This window comes from Maniola jurtina, chromosome 6, assembly GCF_905333055.1.
Source record: "Maniola jurtina chromosome 6, ilManJurt1.1, whole genome shotgun sequence".
Classification (NCBI taxonomy): Eukaryota; Metazoa; Arthropoda; class Insecta; order Lepidoptera; family Nymphalidae; genus Maniola; species Maniola jurtina.
Genome location: NC_060034.1, coordinates 9,719,135 through 9,739,406, shown reverse-complemented (window position 1 = coordinate 9,739,406; position 20,272 = coordinate 9,719,135). Strand labels below are relative to the sequence as shown.

The 20,272-nt window shown below is 37.5% G+C and overlaps 1 protein-coding gene across 1 annotated transcript in view; it reads left to right on the top strand.

Annotated features, from left to right (window-relative positions):
* The window catches only part of LOC123866318 (serine/threonine-protein phosphatase rdgC), a 105,298-nt gene that overhangs the window by 45,804 nt on the left and 39,222 nt on the right, over positions 1-20,272 (top strand). The window contains exons 7-10 of the mRNA XM_045907793.1: positions 2,673-2,839; positions 3,906-3,942; positions 7,331-7,480; positions 9,134-9,214. Of these exons, the coding sequence (XP_045763749.1) occupies positions 2,673-2,839; positions 3,906-3,942; positions 7,331-7,480; positions 9,134-9,214 (435 nt within the window). The remainder of the gene's footprint in view (positions 1-2,672; positions 2,840-3,905; positions 3,943-7,330; positions 7,481-9,133; positions 9,215-20,272) is intronic.

The following is a 20,272-nucleotide window of genomic DNA, read 5'->3' as shown; positions in this document are numbered from 1 at the left end:
AATCAAAAAAAAAAAAAATACAAATTCTATTTTACATCGAAAGATTGAAGCAATAGTCATAAATCACCTGAATGAGAACATGCTATTTCCACATTCAAGTCGAATTTAGAAGATACGCTGGAAATGGGAGCAGAAATGCTTCTCGTAGAGAGATGGCATTTGTCCGAGACCGAGACAATAGACAGGAATAACATGGATCACACTAAATAAAATTATTATTGTGTAATGCAAATGGATTGGATGGATCCAGACCAGATTCAGATTTAAGGCCTTGACGTGTGGAAGTCCCTACAAGAGACCTTTCCCAGCAGTAGATGTCTGTCCGTTGACAATGATGATGATGATGAATGTTAATGGAGAAGAGTATTATCCATTATTTGTATAAGCACCGTAGCGAACAATGATCGATATAAAACTACGATTGGACAAAATGAGTTTTTTTTATTGTTAAGCACACGTTTGTAATATAATTTCTACACCAAACCGAATATTGAAGAAACTAAGAATGCAGTAAATGAAAGCTGAAATGTTCAACTTGACAGAAACTAGAATTATACCAGCAATTATTTTAAAACTAGGAAAGTGTTTGTCCTGGCTTAGGAATAACATGTTAAATCAGGCGATTAATGTAAAGTGTAATTCAGATTTTTATCTTTTTGTTTAAAACGTCATAGAAATTATTTAACCATTCAATAAAATCTTTTCCTATTCTAAGATACAGCGAATATCTTCTGAAAAAAATATATTTTCGTTTGTAACTACACACTTGGACAAAAATTACTTTACTTTTCGTATTCGCATGAAAGCATCGGTAATAAATTATGCAAAGTGGGTCATACGATTTCCTCACTCAAATCGTATATCAAAGGCACGATAGAATGAGAGCAGAAATGCGTAAAATCAGGAAGGCATTTGTCCGATGCTTCCACAGGGATAACATGGATCAGACAGAAGGATAATAATTGTACGTAGTTCACAGGGTATCGATTTGTGGTGCGCATTGCGTAAGCGACCTTACCTACGGTCACTGGTGCATTTCTAAGGATTCGCGGATTAGTTTCGATTTAACGTGTTACTTCAATTACGTATAAATATCATACTTTACGTCACTTATCTTATCTAACTTAAGTATATCGTCTTACTTAAATGCAAAGGCCTCTCGTTTCACTTGTCTCTGTTTCTAAGCATATCCCATTTGTAGGTCGCACTGTAAGAAAATTTCTTTTTATCAACTGTTATAACGTAAAATTTGTACGATTATGTTAATCGTGGTTGGAATAAAGTTATCGCAGAACTTTGTTTCTTGTTGAGTTAGAATTGATCAACCGACGCAATCTGTTTATAATGCCACCATCTAGGTTTTATAATTCTCTAAAGGAATTGTAATCCACAATTAATTTCAAACTCGGGTTAGCAACAAAATGGAATGTCCATTTATTGTTGTCAAAACTAAGCACATAAAAGCATCCATCATCTATTTAGCATGTATTAACAATAACCTTTAAACCTTGTTTATGTTAATAATGATTTCGGGATGACTTCTCTGATGAATATATGAGACAGGATTTAGGGATGTCGTGGCTCGTATTTCATTTTTATTTTTGCCCAAAAATGGCATTTATTTACTGGAACATTGTAAAGATTTATTTTCATCTAGGGTTTAACAACATTCATTCTTTGCAGTATGATTTTACTTCTAATAAATAAGTACAGAAGTAAAATTTTGCTTTCCACCTGTAAAAATGTAACAAAACACTTCATTCGCACCAAAAGTAGAACAAAGGTTGGCAGCCTCGCACGATAAATATACAAACTTAATAATAACCAAATTGTGGGTTTATCGCTAATGGTCATAATTTGTCTTCAAAAAACTTTCATATTGTCAGGTGTTAAAAGTAGCGCATGAACCTTAAAAAATATATTAGTTTTGTTAAGAATTCTGTCACGTACAATCAAATTATCACCAATCTCTAAATATATATTCCAGCAGTTGAGTTGAGTATTGAAATATACACCGCTGAAATTAACCAATATGTTTGTATACGTCACTCAAACCAAGAGGATTTTCTATTTTGAATATTATTAATTTTACGTGTGGACACCTGTTAGTTAAAGAATTCGTTCGAAATTTTATCCGAGCCTGCTTTATATTAAGCTGCTCTATTAAATATTTGTTCATCATCATCTCACCACATTGTTGGCTCACTACTGAGCATTGGGCTCTTCTCAGAATGAAAAGGGTGTAGGCCATAATCTACCACACTGGCCAAGTGCAGATTTGATTTGACACCCCTTTATGAACACATTATGGGTATTTCTCAGGCATGTGGGTTTCCTCACGATGTTTTCCTTTATCGTTGAAACAAGTGATATAATATTTAATTGCTTAAAGTGAGCATAACTCTTAAAAGTTGATAGAGTAAGCGCCCGGGGTGCGCGGACGGAATGCACTGAAGATAAAATATATATATGAGCACTCTATGGAACGAAATAAAACAAGCGCCCGCCATTTTTGTCCCATGCAGCAAGATGTCCACGTATCCAGGGCGCTTGCTATTTTATCAAGTCCCGTGGAGGTATGCGCTCGGGAACGCACCCCGAACCCCCGAATAGAAGATGAAGTGTTAACCACTAAGTTATCACCGTTTTTTTAATATTTTTTATTCATGCAGAATGGCTTGCCATCACCAGAGAATCCATACATATTCAATGGGGATTTCGTGGACCGGGGCAAGAAAGGACTGGAGGTATTTCTTCTGCTGCTCGCGTGCATGTTGGCGTTCCCCGGGGGAGTTTATTTGAACCGAGGCAACCACGAGGATCTTATCATGAATTCCAGGTATATTTTGCATTTGCATTTAATCTCGTCTACCATTTGCATCGTACGTGACAACCACCCGCCTTTCGAGGAAAATGCTTTCTTATTTTAGTTTACCGTGTACCTACCGTATTTTCTCTATGCGTATGAACACTAAAAGGTTTGAAATTGTGTTTATAATTTTACTCTTTCTTGATAATAACAATGTCTATTTTATTTACCATCATTATCAACCAATAGACGTTCATTACCGGACATAGGGGTACTTATCAGAATGACCTTTTCGCTGAAAGACAATTATTCACGTTGCATGACATGACGTGAAAGCAAAGTACCAAGTAAGCTGAAAGACAATTCAGCTAGATGACATAAAAGCAGATTATCCAGTCAGCAGAGAGTCAACTCAGCTGGACGACATAAAAGCAGGATGAACAAACTGTGTACCTTGTCCATTGCCACTTCAGCTTTGCACTCATCTAAGCTGTGTCGGTTACTTTCGCTATCCTACGGATCCCTTCATTTCTGATTCGATCACGTAGAGAAACTCCAAGCATACCAGCTATACTCTCTCTGGTGCCAGCTGAGTGACACTGAGCTTTCTTATAAGGCCTATAGTTAAAGCGACCTTGACTCAGATCCATATATCATTTTTATATTTTATCATTTCTTTTTTTTCCTTGTTTTTACAAAAGGTTGAAGGACGACTTTGCTAATAGCTTTTCTTCAGACTCAGCGTAAAATACAGCTATTTAGACTATAAGCGGATAACCTCTTGCGATGAAACGAAATTAAATCCATTTTATCCTAAATCCACTCAGTTGTCTATTAAAATAAACAGAAAAAATCTATATTCTTTCGAATGCACAACATTTCTAGATAAATGGAATTTATAACTAATTCTGAAAATTCAATTTACTGATACAAAACTCAATTATAGTTTTGTAATGGCATTAGCTTTTGTCAACGTCTCCGCCCGCGAAAGTTGTAATATGGAATTTTAAATTATTATAGTAACTCTACGCCCGCAGTTTACGAGTACATAATATTTTACTCTATTCTTTTACTAAAAAAAATATTTTTCTGTCAGGTACGGCTTCATACGGGAAGTCCATCAAAAATACCGGGTAAGTGATTTATCTCCTTGTCTATTTTTAAGCCTATTATTATCATCGTTTTCGGTTTAAATGACAATGATTTTTAGTATTTGTGCCATGTAGGTATGAGCAGTTAGAATCGAAAGTTTGAATTTAAAATTAGCTTTGATTTACTGGATCATATTATTAAAAAATAGGTGCCTAATCCAAGTTCTGTGAACTGTGTTTTAAAAAAAATCATGTGTATGGAAAAAAGGAAAGATTATACTCGTACATCCAGAACAACACATAGACTAAAGAAAAATGAAGAAAGTAGGGTTACATTTACTCAGGTATTTTTTGCTTAAAACTTGGAAACAAAGCGGGAAGGCGTGACGACCCCCGTATTCACTACGCTGCAGACGTGTTCGATTAATAACTAAATAGTACCTACAAGGAACTGAAATAAGCACGTTACATAACAGAGTGCCACGGCATGCACCGGAAACGGCGCAGATTTTATGAGCCTAAACCTTTAATTTTCGCCACATAAAATTCATTATCTTGGTATAGAAGCAAACGGTTAGCAACCTTGGCCCCTGAACTATTGGAGGCAATAAAATAAAACATAAGGGATGAGTAGTAAATTTAGAACGTGAGAGGCTTAATGATACAAAATCTATAAACCACCGCTATCCCTTGTAAGCACTTTGGAAGTATTTTCATAAGGTAGTCATACATTTTGTCCTGGGGGAGTCTATGGACGATATCAGTAGATAGAGAGTGAAGTGCAGAAAAAAATTAAAGCATTTAGCACGCGTTCTAGATAGTGAAACTAATGAGGCTTTAATTGTAAAAACTGAAAATCACTAATATCAACAAATTCACACTGTGTCAAAAACCACCTAAAACCACCAGGACTTCTATGTTCGTTAATCAGTACATAATAATAATAATTTTATTTGTTATTTTACAATAAAAGAAAAGAGCAAATTGTTCTTGTTAAAATAGCGCATTTCAGGAACTTAACTTTTTTTTTGACGAAATCGCATAAAATACAAGATCATATTGCGTACGATCGTTTTGAGACACACTTTCCTATTTTAATTTGAAACTTTCTTTTGAAATATCGACGACATGATCTTGCCACTGTATGTTTTGTTCAGCAATGAGTTGATGATAATATTAATACCTACTGACCGAAATTGCTACCTTCCTACTTCCTAGCAAGAGGTTAATCCCTATTTGATTACGTAGCCCACTGATGCGTGATAACTGATAACATGAATATTTAACGTATGTAAAACCATTGTACCTACATGGTAATAACTTGAAGTTTTGCACTTACGTCTTGCCAAAATAAACTACATACAATGAAGATATGATTATATTACAAATTGATTTTGTACACTTTGATGAAAATATTGGATACTCGAGACAACCATGTATTGAATATTAGCGACCCGCCCCGGCTTCGCGTGGGTAGATGATAACAATTTTCATAGGGATCTCTAAATATTTGAAAACAAAATAGGTAAAGCCTTTGTTACTCAGGAATAATCTAGCTTTCTACCGGTGAAAGAATTGTCAAAATCGGTTTAGTAGTTCCAGAGATTACTTCCTACAAACAAACTTACAAACTTTACCTCTTTATTATATTAGTGTAGATGAATTGAATTCATCGTAGTCATATTATAGCAACGGATGATCTGTAAGAGTTGTATTGAGCCTTAAAAGTCGCCAAAGCAGTACAATAGGTTTTTAACCTTCGACCCAAAAAAAGAGGTGTTATAAGTTTGACGTGTGTATCTGTGTATCTGTCTGTGGCATCGTAGCTCCTAAACTAATGAACCGATTTTAATTGAATTATTTTTGTTTGAAAGGTGGCTTGATCGAGAGTGTTCTTAGCTAAAATCCAAGAAAATCGGTTCAGCCGTTTGAAAGTTATCAGATCTTTTCTAGTTACTGTAACTTTCACTTGTCGGGGCTAAATTTTTAATTTACACTTATTAATAAATCAGGGGGCACGGCAGTGCCCCCGCCAAGACGAGCCATTATTTATTACCAGATGAAACTAGGAACTCGATTTTCGAGGTTAAAAAATAGTGCATTCCTCTCCTCTTCTCCTGTAGGTAGTTAGGTACTCCCCCGGGATGAAAATTATCTCTTTTCTGAATTTCACAAAAAATCAAATGAATGAATAAATAAAAAGAAGGACTAATATTGTAAGTATTAAATAAAATGCCCCAAGGCGATTTGGTAATTGGTCGAATCAGCTACAAACTAAAAGTTAAGCGGTAACGGACCGGAACGCTAAATACTCGTAAGCCGCTTGGCATTCAATCCGATAAGTGAAACTTGGCACTGGCAAATTCTGCCAATTTACTCTCTAAAACTTCAAGATCCGAGGTATATTTTTTGTTTTGAAATGAAAATGTATGATCAATTTTCGGCAATTCAGTCTAGTCAATTACCTAGGACATAGTATAGAGAACAAGCGTGAAACAGGTGCACGCTCTAATTCCCTCATTCTCATAGTCTGATAAGACGACACTCGCTAGTAAATAATATGCTAACTAAAAAGGCGGACATGGTGCTAAAACTGTGATTTCCGAGATCGTAACTCGTAAGATACGTAGATAGAACTCCTTTTCTAGATGCAGGACTAGTCGTAACCCAGTTTTAGTTAAATCTCAAAAAGCCCGTCTTTTTCCCGGTAGATTATAAAGATCTGCGTCGGTACGTAGTTGAAATTCCACGGGCATATACGAAACGACTTGCTTCATCTCTCGTTTCTATAAACCGCCAGGATATGGAACGCCCTTCCGCATCAGTTTTGGCCCCTTCATCATTTTAATATACCGTTAAGTTCAGAGAGGATAGGCATTTTCTAGGCAAACCCGCTTTATCTTAAGCTGCATCATCACTAATTGCCAGCAGGTTTTTATTGCAATCGAAGATAACGGGATTGCAAACAAGTGTTAGACTACAGTCTAAGCGCTTCGTTGGTATTAAAAAAATCTCTAATGGGTACTCTGTGCCTTATGCTTCGTTAATATATTCTTTTTGCTTTTTTATTTTTTTTATTTTTTTATTCAGACACAAGTTAGCCCTTGACTGTAATTTCATCTGGTGGTAAGTGATGGTGCAGTCCAACTGTGTGACTGCCATAGGACTTCATCAAATTAAAAAACCGAATTGTATACAAACCTCCTTTCCAGGTTAGAGCATGTTTTCGAATTGGTTAGAGAATACGTCTATATTATATAATAGTACTATAATATTACTTGTGATATCCAGTGGTATACCTAGCTACTGGTGATATCCGATGTAGGTACAAAAAGAAAACCATGAAAAAGAGTTAAACGTTTTAATGCCTTATGTGACAGAATGAACTGTGCTCGTGATAAGTGAGATAAACGAAGTATTATGTTGACAGCATAACGCGGAACGTCTTCTGAAGCTGATCGAGAACGTCTACCGCTGGCTTCCACTTGGCACCATCATCAACAACCGCGTGTTCGTCGTCCATGGTGGTATTTCCGACACCACCGACCTGGACATGGTACGAAGTCTAGAGAGGGAAAAGGTAATTAATATGTTACAATCAAAATTAAGATTCAAAAGAACTGGACAGTAATGACCGTGGTAATGAATACCGACCTATCAATACACGTAAACATCTTTGATTGAAGCGACCCGAAGGCGGCATCCTAATCCGATCATGTATGTTCGTGCGAGCCACGATCTAATTAATAGGTACCATACAAAACACTGCGGGTCAAAGACCAATGAAAGCTTAGTGGTTAAGACGTCCGTCTCTTACTCGGGAGTCAGGGGTTCGATCCTGGGCAGGCACTTCTGTAGAGGCATGCAGCGTATGTTGACTGATAAATAAAAGGCCGCTACATAATATCAGTTGTATTACTTGGGTTGTATTTCCAACATCTGCCTTGTCAACACTTCTAACTTTTCAGAGTAATGTGCGTTTTCAGCAATTAACATTTAATATCACTTAAGTACTTTAACGGTGAAAGAAAACATTGTGATGAAAGCTGCATGTTTGACAGTTCTCCATAATAGTCTCAAAGGTGTGTGAAGTCTGTCAATCTCCACTTGGTCAGCGTGGCGGACTACAGCCTAAGCCCAATATCAAAATTTATTTATTTCATGTAGGGCAACTAATGTTCCTTATGTTACGTATGTGACTCTATCATCGGGTCGGAATGCGAATTCTACTGAGATAAGCCGGTAGCTTCCACGCAACTTTATCACGTAGTATCTTCTAATAAAAAACAAACCTCCGTTGAATTATATTGCTTAGATACTCATTTTACTTGTAAAACATACATGTAATAGTCAAAAAGCAAGAGTAAGTGCTCAAGGCACTCTAACTTTTCACTCTGCATTTCAGTTTATTAAAGTTACAACTAAGCTCGTCGTCAAAGTGTTTCTTTTAATGCAAAGGTTCTTTTACCAGCGCGTTGTTTGTGTATATTCTAAGGGAACACTCTAATTTATGAAGCGCCTCCCGTTTTATCCAAAGTAGGTTTATGAAACAAAATCTGTATCTCAAAACGTTATATTTATGTTTGCCTATTTTACTGATATTACTAGCTAAAGTAGGCGACCTTGGGATAGTAAGCATAGCGTTGGATTGTCTGTCGTTTGATGTCGTCGTCTACCTAGTGGAGGCCAGGTGGACAGAAGACATCAAACGAATCGCAGGGAGTCGTTGGATTCAGTCCGCGCAATACCGGGGCATGTGGAGGTCTCTACAACAGACATAATATTATTATATGTTCAGCTGTGGACCTCTATCGGTTGACGGTAATGATGATGATTAGCATAGGCCCGCGACTTTGTCGTGGAAACTAAAATTTTATGTTTCTGTTTGACTAAGATATTTTTCGGAATAATAATCCTGTAAATAGTCTATATTCATCTTCCAGAATGCTTATGCTTAATCTTGTCAAAATCGAATCAGCAGTTATGCCTTAAAAAGGTAACAGGACACACTTTCGGATTTATAACATTAAGTATGGCTAGTATTATAGTTTTAGAACGCCCAGTTATATTACGCTTATATATAGGTACTTCTAAGCAAGCGCGCTCCATCTTATTCTGTATCATCACTTGCTAGCTGCTGATTGCAGCCAAGCTAGTCTATAAATTAAAAAAGGCTCCATTTAAAATGGTATTGTTGTATGTATTTGCTATAGGTATACGTTCATTGTTTCAGTACGTATCACTTCTGAGGCCACCTATGAATGAAGGCGCTGCGCCGGGCGCCGAAGGCATCGATAAGGTGGAATGGAAACAGGTGAGTTTGAATCAATCATTCATTTCATTAGGGAGATCGATCGCTCTGACTGTTGAAAGATAGAGCGACTTATCTACCTCAAAGAAATGCCTCGCCGCCGCTTTTACTTAAAAAGAAAAAGTCTGGTTGGAAAGTAGAAAAAGTGTGTGATTTATAGTTTTCTGTTAAGTTTAGTGAAGAAAATGTTTAGCAGCTGCTTACTATACCTATCTTCAACATCAAAGGGCTACTTCAATGAATTTCATTTTTGCTTTATTCTCATCTAGCGTACCATGTCTTCCCCATGACGACCTCCCCAGCGCAGTGGTAAGAGCTGTGGTCCCATTAGTCCCGGGTTCGATTCCCGGCAGGAATTTTATAATTTCTAAATTTCTAGTCTGGTCTGGTGGGAGGCTCGGCCGTGACTAGTTACCACCCTACCGGCAAAGTCTTTCCGGTACGACGCCGTGTAGAAAGTAGAAACTGAAGGAGTATGGGTTTCATAAAAACTGCCATAAGTACCTACCCCTTTCAGGTTAGCCCGCTTCCATCTTGGACTGCATCATCACTTACCAGCAGGTGAGATTGCAGTTAAGGGCAACATGTATCTGATTACAACAAAAAGTCCTTTCTGCCGTTAGTGAAGTTTAAGTATTTATTCCGCCTCAGAATAAATAACTGGATTCGGCGGTTAATATTTTTAGGTATCTAAAATATTTATGAATTCGTACTAATCAATTTCTATTTTTTTCTTTATCAAATTACCATAGAGATAACGAAATCAATTAGAGAGTGTAACCCGGTATTTGACTAGATAAGTAGTAGCTAGAAAGATAGATAGAACTTTAGGTTTTAGTTAGGAAATGTAATTAATAGTGAGTATTTGTCTTCGTAACTAACTTTGAAAATAAGATTAATGCGTTTGGCGTGGGCAGATGAACCACAAGGGATGTAAGGGATCTTAGATTTAGTATATAAAAAAACCGGTATATTGCGACTCGAACTCGCACACGATTGTGATTGAAGGATAAACCAACAAACCAATAAACTAATACGGGTAGTAGTAGTTGTTGTCTGTAGTTGTCACTTCTGTGGGCAGTCCCTACTGACTGTTCCCAAAATATTCCCAAAGAAAATGTGCGTTCATTTATTGGAGCTTAACGTCGTAAAAGCCGTTAGCAACACAACGCTACGTTGTTTTGGGAAGTTACAGTTTAGTAACTCAATAAAGTCGGTTATAAAGGAAGTAAGTATTCGTCGTTTCGGTTCGACTTGTTACGTGCCTATTGGTGATTTGTGAGTGGCTTAGTTAAGAAGTTCTATTTCAAAGGAGCCATTCGGAAGTTTTGATTCCACAGTCAGCCGTCACGTTGCATAGTGACAAATTAAGTTAGTTTCTATGTCCTTGTTTAATATTTAAGTATATTTTGGGTCTTGTAATTTTAACGAACTAAATACTTACGTGCAATTTTGTTTTAACGTTGCAAATATCTACACAATTATGTAAAAGTTATATGTATAGGTAAGTTAAGTTCGAATAGGTATTGTAAAAGAATCAAAACTTAAGTTGAAATCACACTAATATTATAAAGTCGAAAGTTTGTGTATATGTATGTGTGTATGTTTGTTATTCCTTCACGCAAAAACTACTGCACGGATTTGGCTGAAATTTAGAATAGAGACAGATTAGCAGCACATAGTTTACTTTTTATCCCGGAAAACAAAAGAGTTCCGACGGGATATTTAAAAAACCGAAGTCGCGGGCATTAGCTAGTGAATTATAAATGCAAAAGTCCGGTAACGCTTGAAAACGCGTAAAAACGTTTAAGGATATTCAGGGCTATGCGGCACACTGCGGCGTGCCGCATAGCCACGTTTTTGTGGGACATTTGTCTCGAAAACTTATCGCCCGACACCGCAGATTGATAATCATCAGATCGGATGGTCCAGATATTCCTATATAATGAAATTAAAATAAAAAAAAGTGAAAATGAAAATTTATTAATCACAAAACTTTTACATGCGAGTTTCATGGAGTCCTGGCCCCTAAACTAGGACAGCCCGTATCATAGGCCCGTATTGTTCCTTCCCATATAATTGTTAACAATTAAGATTGATTAGAATCAGATACAAGGTTTTAATGTAAAGGTTGATATTATGGCTCAGATGTTCCCTTTAGTACAGAGAAGGAACCAAGGCTGCGTTTTATTTCGGAATTCCCACGGGAGCAAAGCTGCGGGCGATCGCTAGTCAATATTTATATTCCACATTGTAGATGAGCATAAAGAAAATGTCCTATCTACTACATATAATGTTAGCCCCCTTAACACGATAAATGTGAGTACTAAACTAAACGTAAAGGGACTAAAAGTGATCATCGCACACCTGCCATTATATTTGCGGCCCTTGTAACGAGCGCTCTAATTATCCCATCTAACCCCTCGCCCCCCGGTAATCGCAGCAGTTTTAGTTTGCTCACAATGTTGAAAATTGCTTGATATGGATTTTTCTTACCGGGGGTTTTTTTAATAAATAAATAAAGATCTATTAAAAATACTTTTACTCCTACTAAGTCAAAAAAACTAATATTTATTTTACTGTAAAGTCAAATATCGACAAATATTATGTACCTATATTAGTGTCCATAATATAGTGGATATGCGATTTTGGGGTTTGTAAGATATAAGGTAATTTTGTGATTCAAAGATCTAGAAGTACTTAGGTAGTATAAGTAACATTAAATGTAGATATGTATATATAGTATAAGGTGGTATGTGTAAAAATGTTCTTTCCGTAAATTAATTCCACCTTCACGTAAGGGCCGGCGCACATATGGCGGAGCGCAGCGCAGAGCATTTTTCACAGTCAAAATATTATCGACATTGTCCTCATTGAAATAATATCTAAAATCAATTGTGCATCCGTGCGGATACTCGCCCATCGGCGCGCAGTCCCGCGCGTGCTCGCGCATTCTCTGATAGAAATTCGCGGAATGTGTCATGCGTTTAGAAAACTTCGCGGGCATGCTCTGCGCTGCGCTCCGCCATATTATGTGCGCCGGCCCTAAGTGTTGACGTTGAACGAATGAAAATCATGCCCATCGCTAATTCAGATCCTCGGGCGATTTTATTTGCGTTCTACACCCAACTTAGTGAGTCTACGCTGTCCTCTCTAATCGTATTAATTTGTGTTTGCTCAGACTCGCAACTCGTTAGGAGGAATGCCATATAAGTCTTATTTTAGCGGACAGATCCCAGGGGCTTCGTATTTATTTATTTCACTGGTCTTGAATTGTGACAATCTGAGCTGAGTACACTCAAATGTTTACGTCTGCTCGTTTGTCTCCATTAAACGCACGGTTTCGACCAAGGTTTCTTTGACCGCGTAAAAAAGCAGATGAAAATATATGACGAGGGATTAAGGTTGTGGCAAGGCTGAGAAAGCCTCCCTGCTTGTGTTTCTATAGTCTCTACAGAATGTTTTTTTTTGTATTTTTGTTACGCTATTGCTCCGCCAAATATCAACCGATTTTTATAATTTTTTTTGTATGATAGGTGATACTTCCGAAGTGATTCCATTTTAGTTTAGTGAAGATTTGATGACTATCTTCGGACATCAAGAACAGGATCCCTCAACGGATAGGAGTAAATTGCTCGCGATCAGTGTAATAGCAGTAAACAGTAGGTTTATAAAAACATAAAATGTTAATATAGAACTACATGAACTCTTGTATTGCATAATATATTAAATTATTTTTTTACTTTTTAGTGTTTATGGTTATTGAAGTCGGTTTCCATTTTTTTTTATTTTATTTTTTATCTTGATATGTGCATATAATATGAACCCGTCATCTCTTAACAACGTTCATGCAATATCTGCTTATTAATCCGTCATGTAACAACGTTCATACAACTTTTGGAATCGATCAGAAACTGGATTAAGAGGATCATTGTCAACGATCCCCCGTCGATTTCCTACGTATGATATTATTGTTCTCATCTCTATCTGCCCTGGTTCGTGCATTCTCGGTTCCTAGATCGGTACATTTGTGATATCCAATTCAAATTGCTGTGATTGGCTGAATTTACCATGTTCTTGCTGCGACAATGAGTTTGAGCCACTAGCGGAACAATGTTAGCCGGTCAGAAATGATTGCAATTAGTCAACCTGTTTGACGTCCGTGTTCTGTTTTCGATTACATAAAAGAAAATATTGTTGTTGCAATCATCAATTTTAGCAAATAGTGAAAGAGAGTCGGCCAATCAGAGGTCACAACTACCGTCACACTTTCTGTCACACTATGGCAGTAGGCATACCGAGTAATGAAAACAATTTTTAAATTCTGTCTAGGAAGTAGTAGGGTTGCCACCTGCCTCTTTTTGATTTACAGGCTACCACCATCAAAAATACGGGGTTTAGATTTGAAGAAATTTGAAAATTTGAAGTAAGTATTTAAAGAAATAGGCGGTGGTTCTCTCTGAAATGCATGGAAAGCCTATTTAGATATTTTAGTTTATTTGTAAGTTTTGTATTTTTTCTCCGTATGTTGCCGTGTCTTGATTGGTGAACTGTGTTTGCAATGTGGTTTTAAATAAAAGATTTATTTATTTAAATAGCTTTTAAAAACTCTTAAGTTTTGTAAAGCAAAATGTTATACATTTCATGCATACAATCTTTTCATTTTAACTTAAAATTACATTTAATTTGTAATTCCACCTTCACAGTATCAATACTATGGCCGGAACTGAATCATGTCATGAGGAAAAAAACATTCGCTCAACTTTATGGGCTAATTACCTGGTTAGTGGAATTTCGCCTTTCAATTTGACAGTGAGATAAAATACAACAATAAAAAAGCGCGAGCGCAGTGAGCGTAAGTGTTTTTGGTTCAATACAGAAAGAATTAAAGTGAAAGGGAAACGAGTTTAGCCATGGCAAGATTTTATTTTTAAAGCTCCCTATCCATACTAATATTACGAATACGACAGTATATCTATTTGCCTATCTATTTGTTACCCTTTCACGGCCCATCTTCTTTACCAAAATTTTGGTACTTACTATTCAGAGGTAACTTGCATCCCAGACATAAGCTTTTTAGTCCGGAAAATCCCCCACGGAATTTTTAAAACTCTAAATTCATGCAAACGAAATTGTGGGGCTTACACCAAGTAATACAAATTCAAAGCGCGAGTGAAGTGAGCGCGAAATGTTGGATATATTTCCAAAAAAAAATTGGTAAGCAAGTGCAAGAAATAGTGTAAGTATTATTTTAGGCTTAGGTTTTTGACGGCTTCCCAGGCGCAGTCGCCATTTCTAAATTTCTGGTCTGGTGGGAGGCTTCGGTCATGGCTAGTTATATGGTTAGTATGGCCCTAACGGCCAAAAAATTAAACTGCATCATCACTTACCACTAGAAAAGATTAAAGTCACGGGCTAACTTGTATAAAAAAAGGCTAACATCCTCAAACCAAGCCCCGCCGCCTTGACTACGACCATGATCAATATCGAGTGGGTTTCGGCTACGCATTGCCGCAAAAGGAAAATATTCTTTCTACTGGACATAACGTCAGTGTTCGGTTTCGCCAGCCAAGTGCGAGTCAGACTCACGCACCGAGGGTTCCGATTCGGGTATTTTTTTCGACATTTTACACGAGAAATCAAAAACTGTTATGCATTAAAAAAATTATGCATAAAAATAAATAAAAATCTGTTTTAGAATGAACAGGTAAAGCCCTTTCATATGATAACCCACTTGATATATGTAGTTATCTTACTTTGAAAATTGAAAATACTAATATTTGTTCATGAACACATGACAGACGGATAGAAGGACAGATGGACAGACGGACAGACGGAAAGACAGACAGACTGATAGACAACGAAGTGATCCTATAAGAGTTCTTTTTGCTTTTGAGTTACGGAACCCTAAAAATATTTAGTTTTATTTGCCCCGTATTTTATTTTCATAATTACCGGTTTCTCTATCCTGAAATACGGGGCCTCTGGCAACCCTATTCGGAAAACACTGTCACATTCAAGTTAATGTCAAATATTTTGTTTTCAATTACAGAAAGCTGCATCAATCATTATTACAATATTTTCTTTGTTGTGATTGGCTGAATTTTTGAGTTTCAGCCAATAAACAGACTGTTTGCCAATTAAACGTCATAACAATATAAATGCCAGAAAGTTTAACCAAATAAAACAAACTTAATGAGAACCTAGTGAGAATGCAAACGGCACACAATTTATAATACATATTATGTTAGTCGTATATAATAGATACTAGTGTTTTGCTCGGTGCGCGAGCTGCTAAAGCAGCTCGCGTGACGTGGTTAGGTTTATGAGTTGTATTAAACCGATTTTTTTTATTAAAACGCACAAATTACCCCGAAAACCCCATAAAACGACACCTATATCAATTTTTTTCTTAAAAAGTGCACGCCCGCCATCTTGGATTTCAAAATAAATGTCGTTATCAAAATCAGCACCCTGGAAAACTCTGAAAACGACATCCATATCATTTTTTGTAAAAAACGGGGTAGTTGAGGTTAATAAAGTAGGGTGCGTGGGTGCGCGGACTACTAAAGTGGTCCGCGAGCATGCAGAGTTTGTTCCACCGAGTAGACCTTCGGACCCTGATCATCTTTTGCCAAGAAACCACTCTTCCATCTTTTATAGCCTCCGAGATAGACACCGACTAAATTTGTACGGCGGCCATCTTGTTTTTCCAAAATTTTCCACTTTTTCTATTAATCGTTTAGTACATTCTTCAAAGATTGCGAGTTTCAACGAAATTGGGTGGAAAACAAAAGAGTTGCAAAAATCACGTCGGCCGCCATCTTGTTTTTCTGAAATGTCATAATTTTCCCCTACTCATATCGCGCATCCGAACATATCTCCCATACATCAATGTATCGTTTTCCGTCTCTTTCTAGGAGAATGAGACATTCATAATCGCCATACAAAATGTATGGAAAAATAAATTCCGCCATTTTGATTTTTTTTTCTATTCATCGAGTAGACCTTCGGACCCTGATCATCTCTTGCCAAGAAACCACACTTCCATCTTTTATACCCTCCGAGCTGGACACCGGCGAAATTTGTATGGCGGCCATCTTTTCTTCGCCATTTTGAATTTTTTTTCAGCTTTTTGGCAATTGGATGACGTCATGAATGACATTTGCTCGAGCACCCCCCACCTATCTTCAATACCTTAAGCGGGCCCTCCACCCGTCTCCGAAACCCTCAATCATCAGCTCTCTCCATAATTTTGGCTTACTAAATTTTTGTTTTCTATCTGACACCATCAGTGAAAAAAAAAAATTTTATACAAAATTTTACAGGAGTTTTTTTGGTTGAAAATCTCGAAAATCTCCCCTAAAGTGGCAACACCGGTTGCATATCTCCATACTGCAAGCCGAGATACACAATCGATTCATACATACTGACTTTCCAAAATGTTGCCAACTGCCTCAAAAACGTGGTCAAAATTTCGAAAAAAAAAAAAAATACAAAATGGCCGCCAACTCGTTTCACAGAAAGATTTTACACGGTTTCATAATTTTCCTATTAACTACAGGATATACCGCGCCCGATGACGTTTCAATCTTTCCTCTCGCTCGCACCCACGCGAAAGGGGATACCGTGAAAAAGACCGTGTCGAAAATCACTTTTACTTTGATAAATTCCAGTGTTGCCAGTCTCCGGTGACAAAAATACCCAAATGTCATTTGTACGAGCAAAACACGTAATCGCTCATACTCGGATTTCGCGAAAAGTCCGTATTTCGATTTTTTACATTTTCCCGAAAATCTTGAAATTTCCCCAAAAATGGGGTAATTTTTTTACTCCAATCTATACCTCGAGCCTATACGTACAATCGCTACATAGAAGCCGAATCGCTCCGATGTTGCCAACTTTGAGATATTTCACTTTTAAAATTGCGTTTTTTCATACCTCTAACATAACGGCCGCCATGACAGCCGCCATCTTGAATTTTTAAAAATCACTCCCATTCTGTCAAAATACAGAATAATTGTGGGCGAAACCAAAAAAATAATTATCCTCGACTACCCCATCTCGGATCTGTGGCGCCGCGGTTCGGGGTCGAAAAATGAAAATTTTGAAAACGCTACGCCTCGGCCGCCATCTTGTTTTTCCAATTTTTTCCATATTTTCTGTTAATCGTTTGCTACTTTCTTCAAAGTTTGCAAAATTCAACAAAATCGGTTGGAAAAGAACGGAGCTGCAAAAATCACGTCGGCCGCCATCTTGTTTTTCTGAAATGTCATAATTTTTCCCCAGAGGGTTCCCGAAACCGAACACAACTCCCCCACATCACTATATCATTTTCCGTCTCTTTCTAGGAGAACAATTATGTCAATGAGTGAGTCAGTGAGTCAGTGAGTGGTAATCGAGCTATATATAGTACTAGTGTTTTGCTCGGTGCGCGAGCTGCTAAAGCAGCTCGCGTGACGTGGTAATGTTTAGCTTTATTGTATTAAACCGAATCGAGTTATTAAGATGCAAAATTCACCGCGAAAACACCATAAAACGACACCCATATCGATTTTTTTCTTAAAAAAGACATGTCCGCCATCTTGGATTTCAAAATAAATGTCGTTATCAAAATCAGCCCCTGGAAAACTCTGAAAACGACATCCATATCATTTTTTGTAAAAACGGGGTAGTTGAGGGTAATAAAGTAGGGTGCGTGGGTGCGCGGACCACTAAAGTGGTCCGCGAGCATGCAGAGTTTGTTCCACCGAGTAGACCTTCGGACCCTGATCATCTTTTGCCAAGAAACCATTCTTCCATCTTTTATAGCCTCCGAGATAGACACCGACGAAATTTGTACGGCGGCCATCTTGTTTTTCCAAAATTTTCCACTTTTTCTATTAATCGTTTACTACATTCTTCAAAGATTGCGAGTTTCAACGAAATCGGTTGGAAAACAAAAGAGTTGCAAAAATCACGTCGGTCGCCATCTTGTTTTTCTGAAATGTCATAATTTTTCCCTTCTCATATCGCGCTTCAAAACATATCTCCCCTACATTATCGTATCGTTTTCCGTCTCTTTCTAGGAGAATGAGACATTCAATATTCGCCATACAAAATGTATGGGAAAATAAATTCCGCCATTTTGAATTTTTTTTCTATTCATCGAGTAGACCTTTGGATCCTGATCCTCTTTTGCCAAGAAACCGCACCTCCATCTTTTATACCCTCCGAGCTGGACGCCGGCGAAATTTGTATGGCGGCCATCTTTTCTTCGCCATTTTGAATTTTTTTTCAGCTTTTTGGCAATTGGATGATGTCAAGAATGACATTTGGTCGAGCACCCCCCACCTATCTTCAATACCTTGAGCGGACCCTTCACCCGTCTCCGAAACCCTCAATCATCAGCTCTCTCCATAATTTTGGCTTACTAAGTTTTTGTTTTCTATACGACACCATCAGTGAAAAAAAAATTTTTCATACAAAATTTTACAGGAGTTTTCTAGTTGAAAATCTCGAAAATCTCCCCAAAAGTGGCAACACCGGTTGCATATCTTCATACTGCCAGCCGAGATACACAATCGATTCATACATACTGACTTTCCAAAATGTTGCCAACTGCCTCAAAAACGTGATCAAAATTTCGAAAAATTAAAAAAAATACAAAATGGCCGCCAACTCGTTTTGCAGAAATAAATTACATCGTTGTACAACTTTTCCAATAACTACAGGATATACCGCTCCCGATGACGTTTCAATCTCTCCTCTCGCTCACACCCACGCGAAACGATCGCCCCTAAAAAAAGACCACGTCGAAAATCATTTTTTCTTTGATAAATTCCAGTGTTGCCAGTCTCCGGCGACAAAAATACCCAAATGTCATTTGTATGATCAAAACACATAATCGGTCATACTCGGATTTTGCGAAAAGTCCGTATTTCAATTTTTTTCAATTTCCCGAAAATCTTGAAATTTCCCCAAAAAATGGGGTAATTTCTTTCCTCCAATCTATACCTCGAGCCTATACGTACAATCGCTTCATAGAAGCCGAATCGCTCCGATGTTGCCAACTTTGAGATATTTAACTTTTAAAATTGCGTTTTTTCGTACCTCTAACATAATGGCCGCCACGACAGCCGCCATCTTGAATTTTTAAAAACCACTCCCATTTTGTCAAAATTCAGGATAATCATAGACGAAACCAGAAAAAAATAATTATTATCGATTTCCCGTTTCGGATCTGTGGCGCCGCGGTTCGGGGTCGAAAAATCAAAATTTTGAAAACGCTACGGTTCGGCCGCCATCTTGTTTTTTCAATTTTTTCGACATTTCCCATTAATCGTTTACTATTTTCTTCAAAGATTGCAAAATTCAACGAAATCGGTTGGAAAACAACGGAGCTGCAAAAATCACGTCGGCCGCCATCTTGTTTTTCCGAAAAGTCATAATTTTTCCCCAGAGGGTTCTCGAATCCGAACACATCTCCCCTACATCACTATATCATTTTCCTTCTCTTTCTAGGAGAACAATTATGTCAATGAGTGAGTCAGTCAGTGGTAATCGAGCTATATATAGTATAAAATAATATAATATAATAAAAAAAAAATAGTATTTTGCTCGGTGCGCGAGCTGCTAAAGCAGCTCGCGTGACGTGGTTGGGTTAACTTTATTATACTAAACCAAATTTATTTATAAAATTCACCGCGAAAACACCATAAAACGACACCCATATCGATTTTTTTCTTAAAAAGTGCATGTCCGCCATCTTGGATTTGAAAATGAATGTCATTACCAAAATCAGCACCCTGGAAAACCCTGAAATCGACATCGATATTGTTTTTTGTAAAAACGGGGTAGTTGAGGGTAATAATTTAGTAGGGTGCGTGGGTGCGCGGACCACTAAAGTGGTCTGCGAGCACGCAGAGTTTATTCCACCGAGTAGACCTTCGGACCCTGATCATCTTTCGCCAAGAAACCACTCTTCCATCTTTTATAGCCTCCGAGATAGACACAGACGAAATTTGTACGGCGGCCATCTTGTTTTTCCAAAATTTTCCACTTTTTCTATTAATTGTTTAC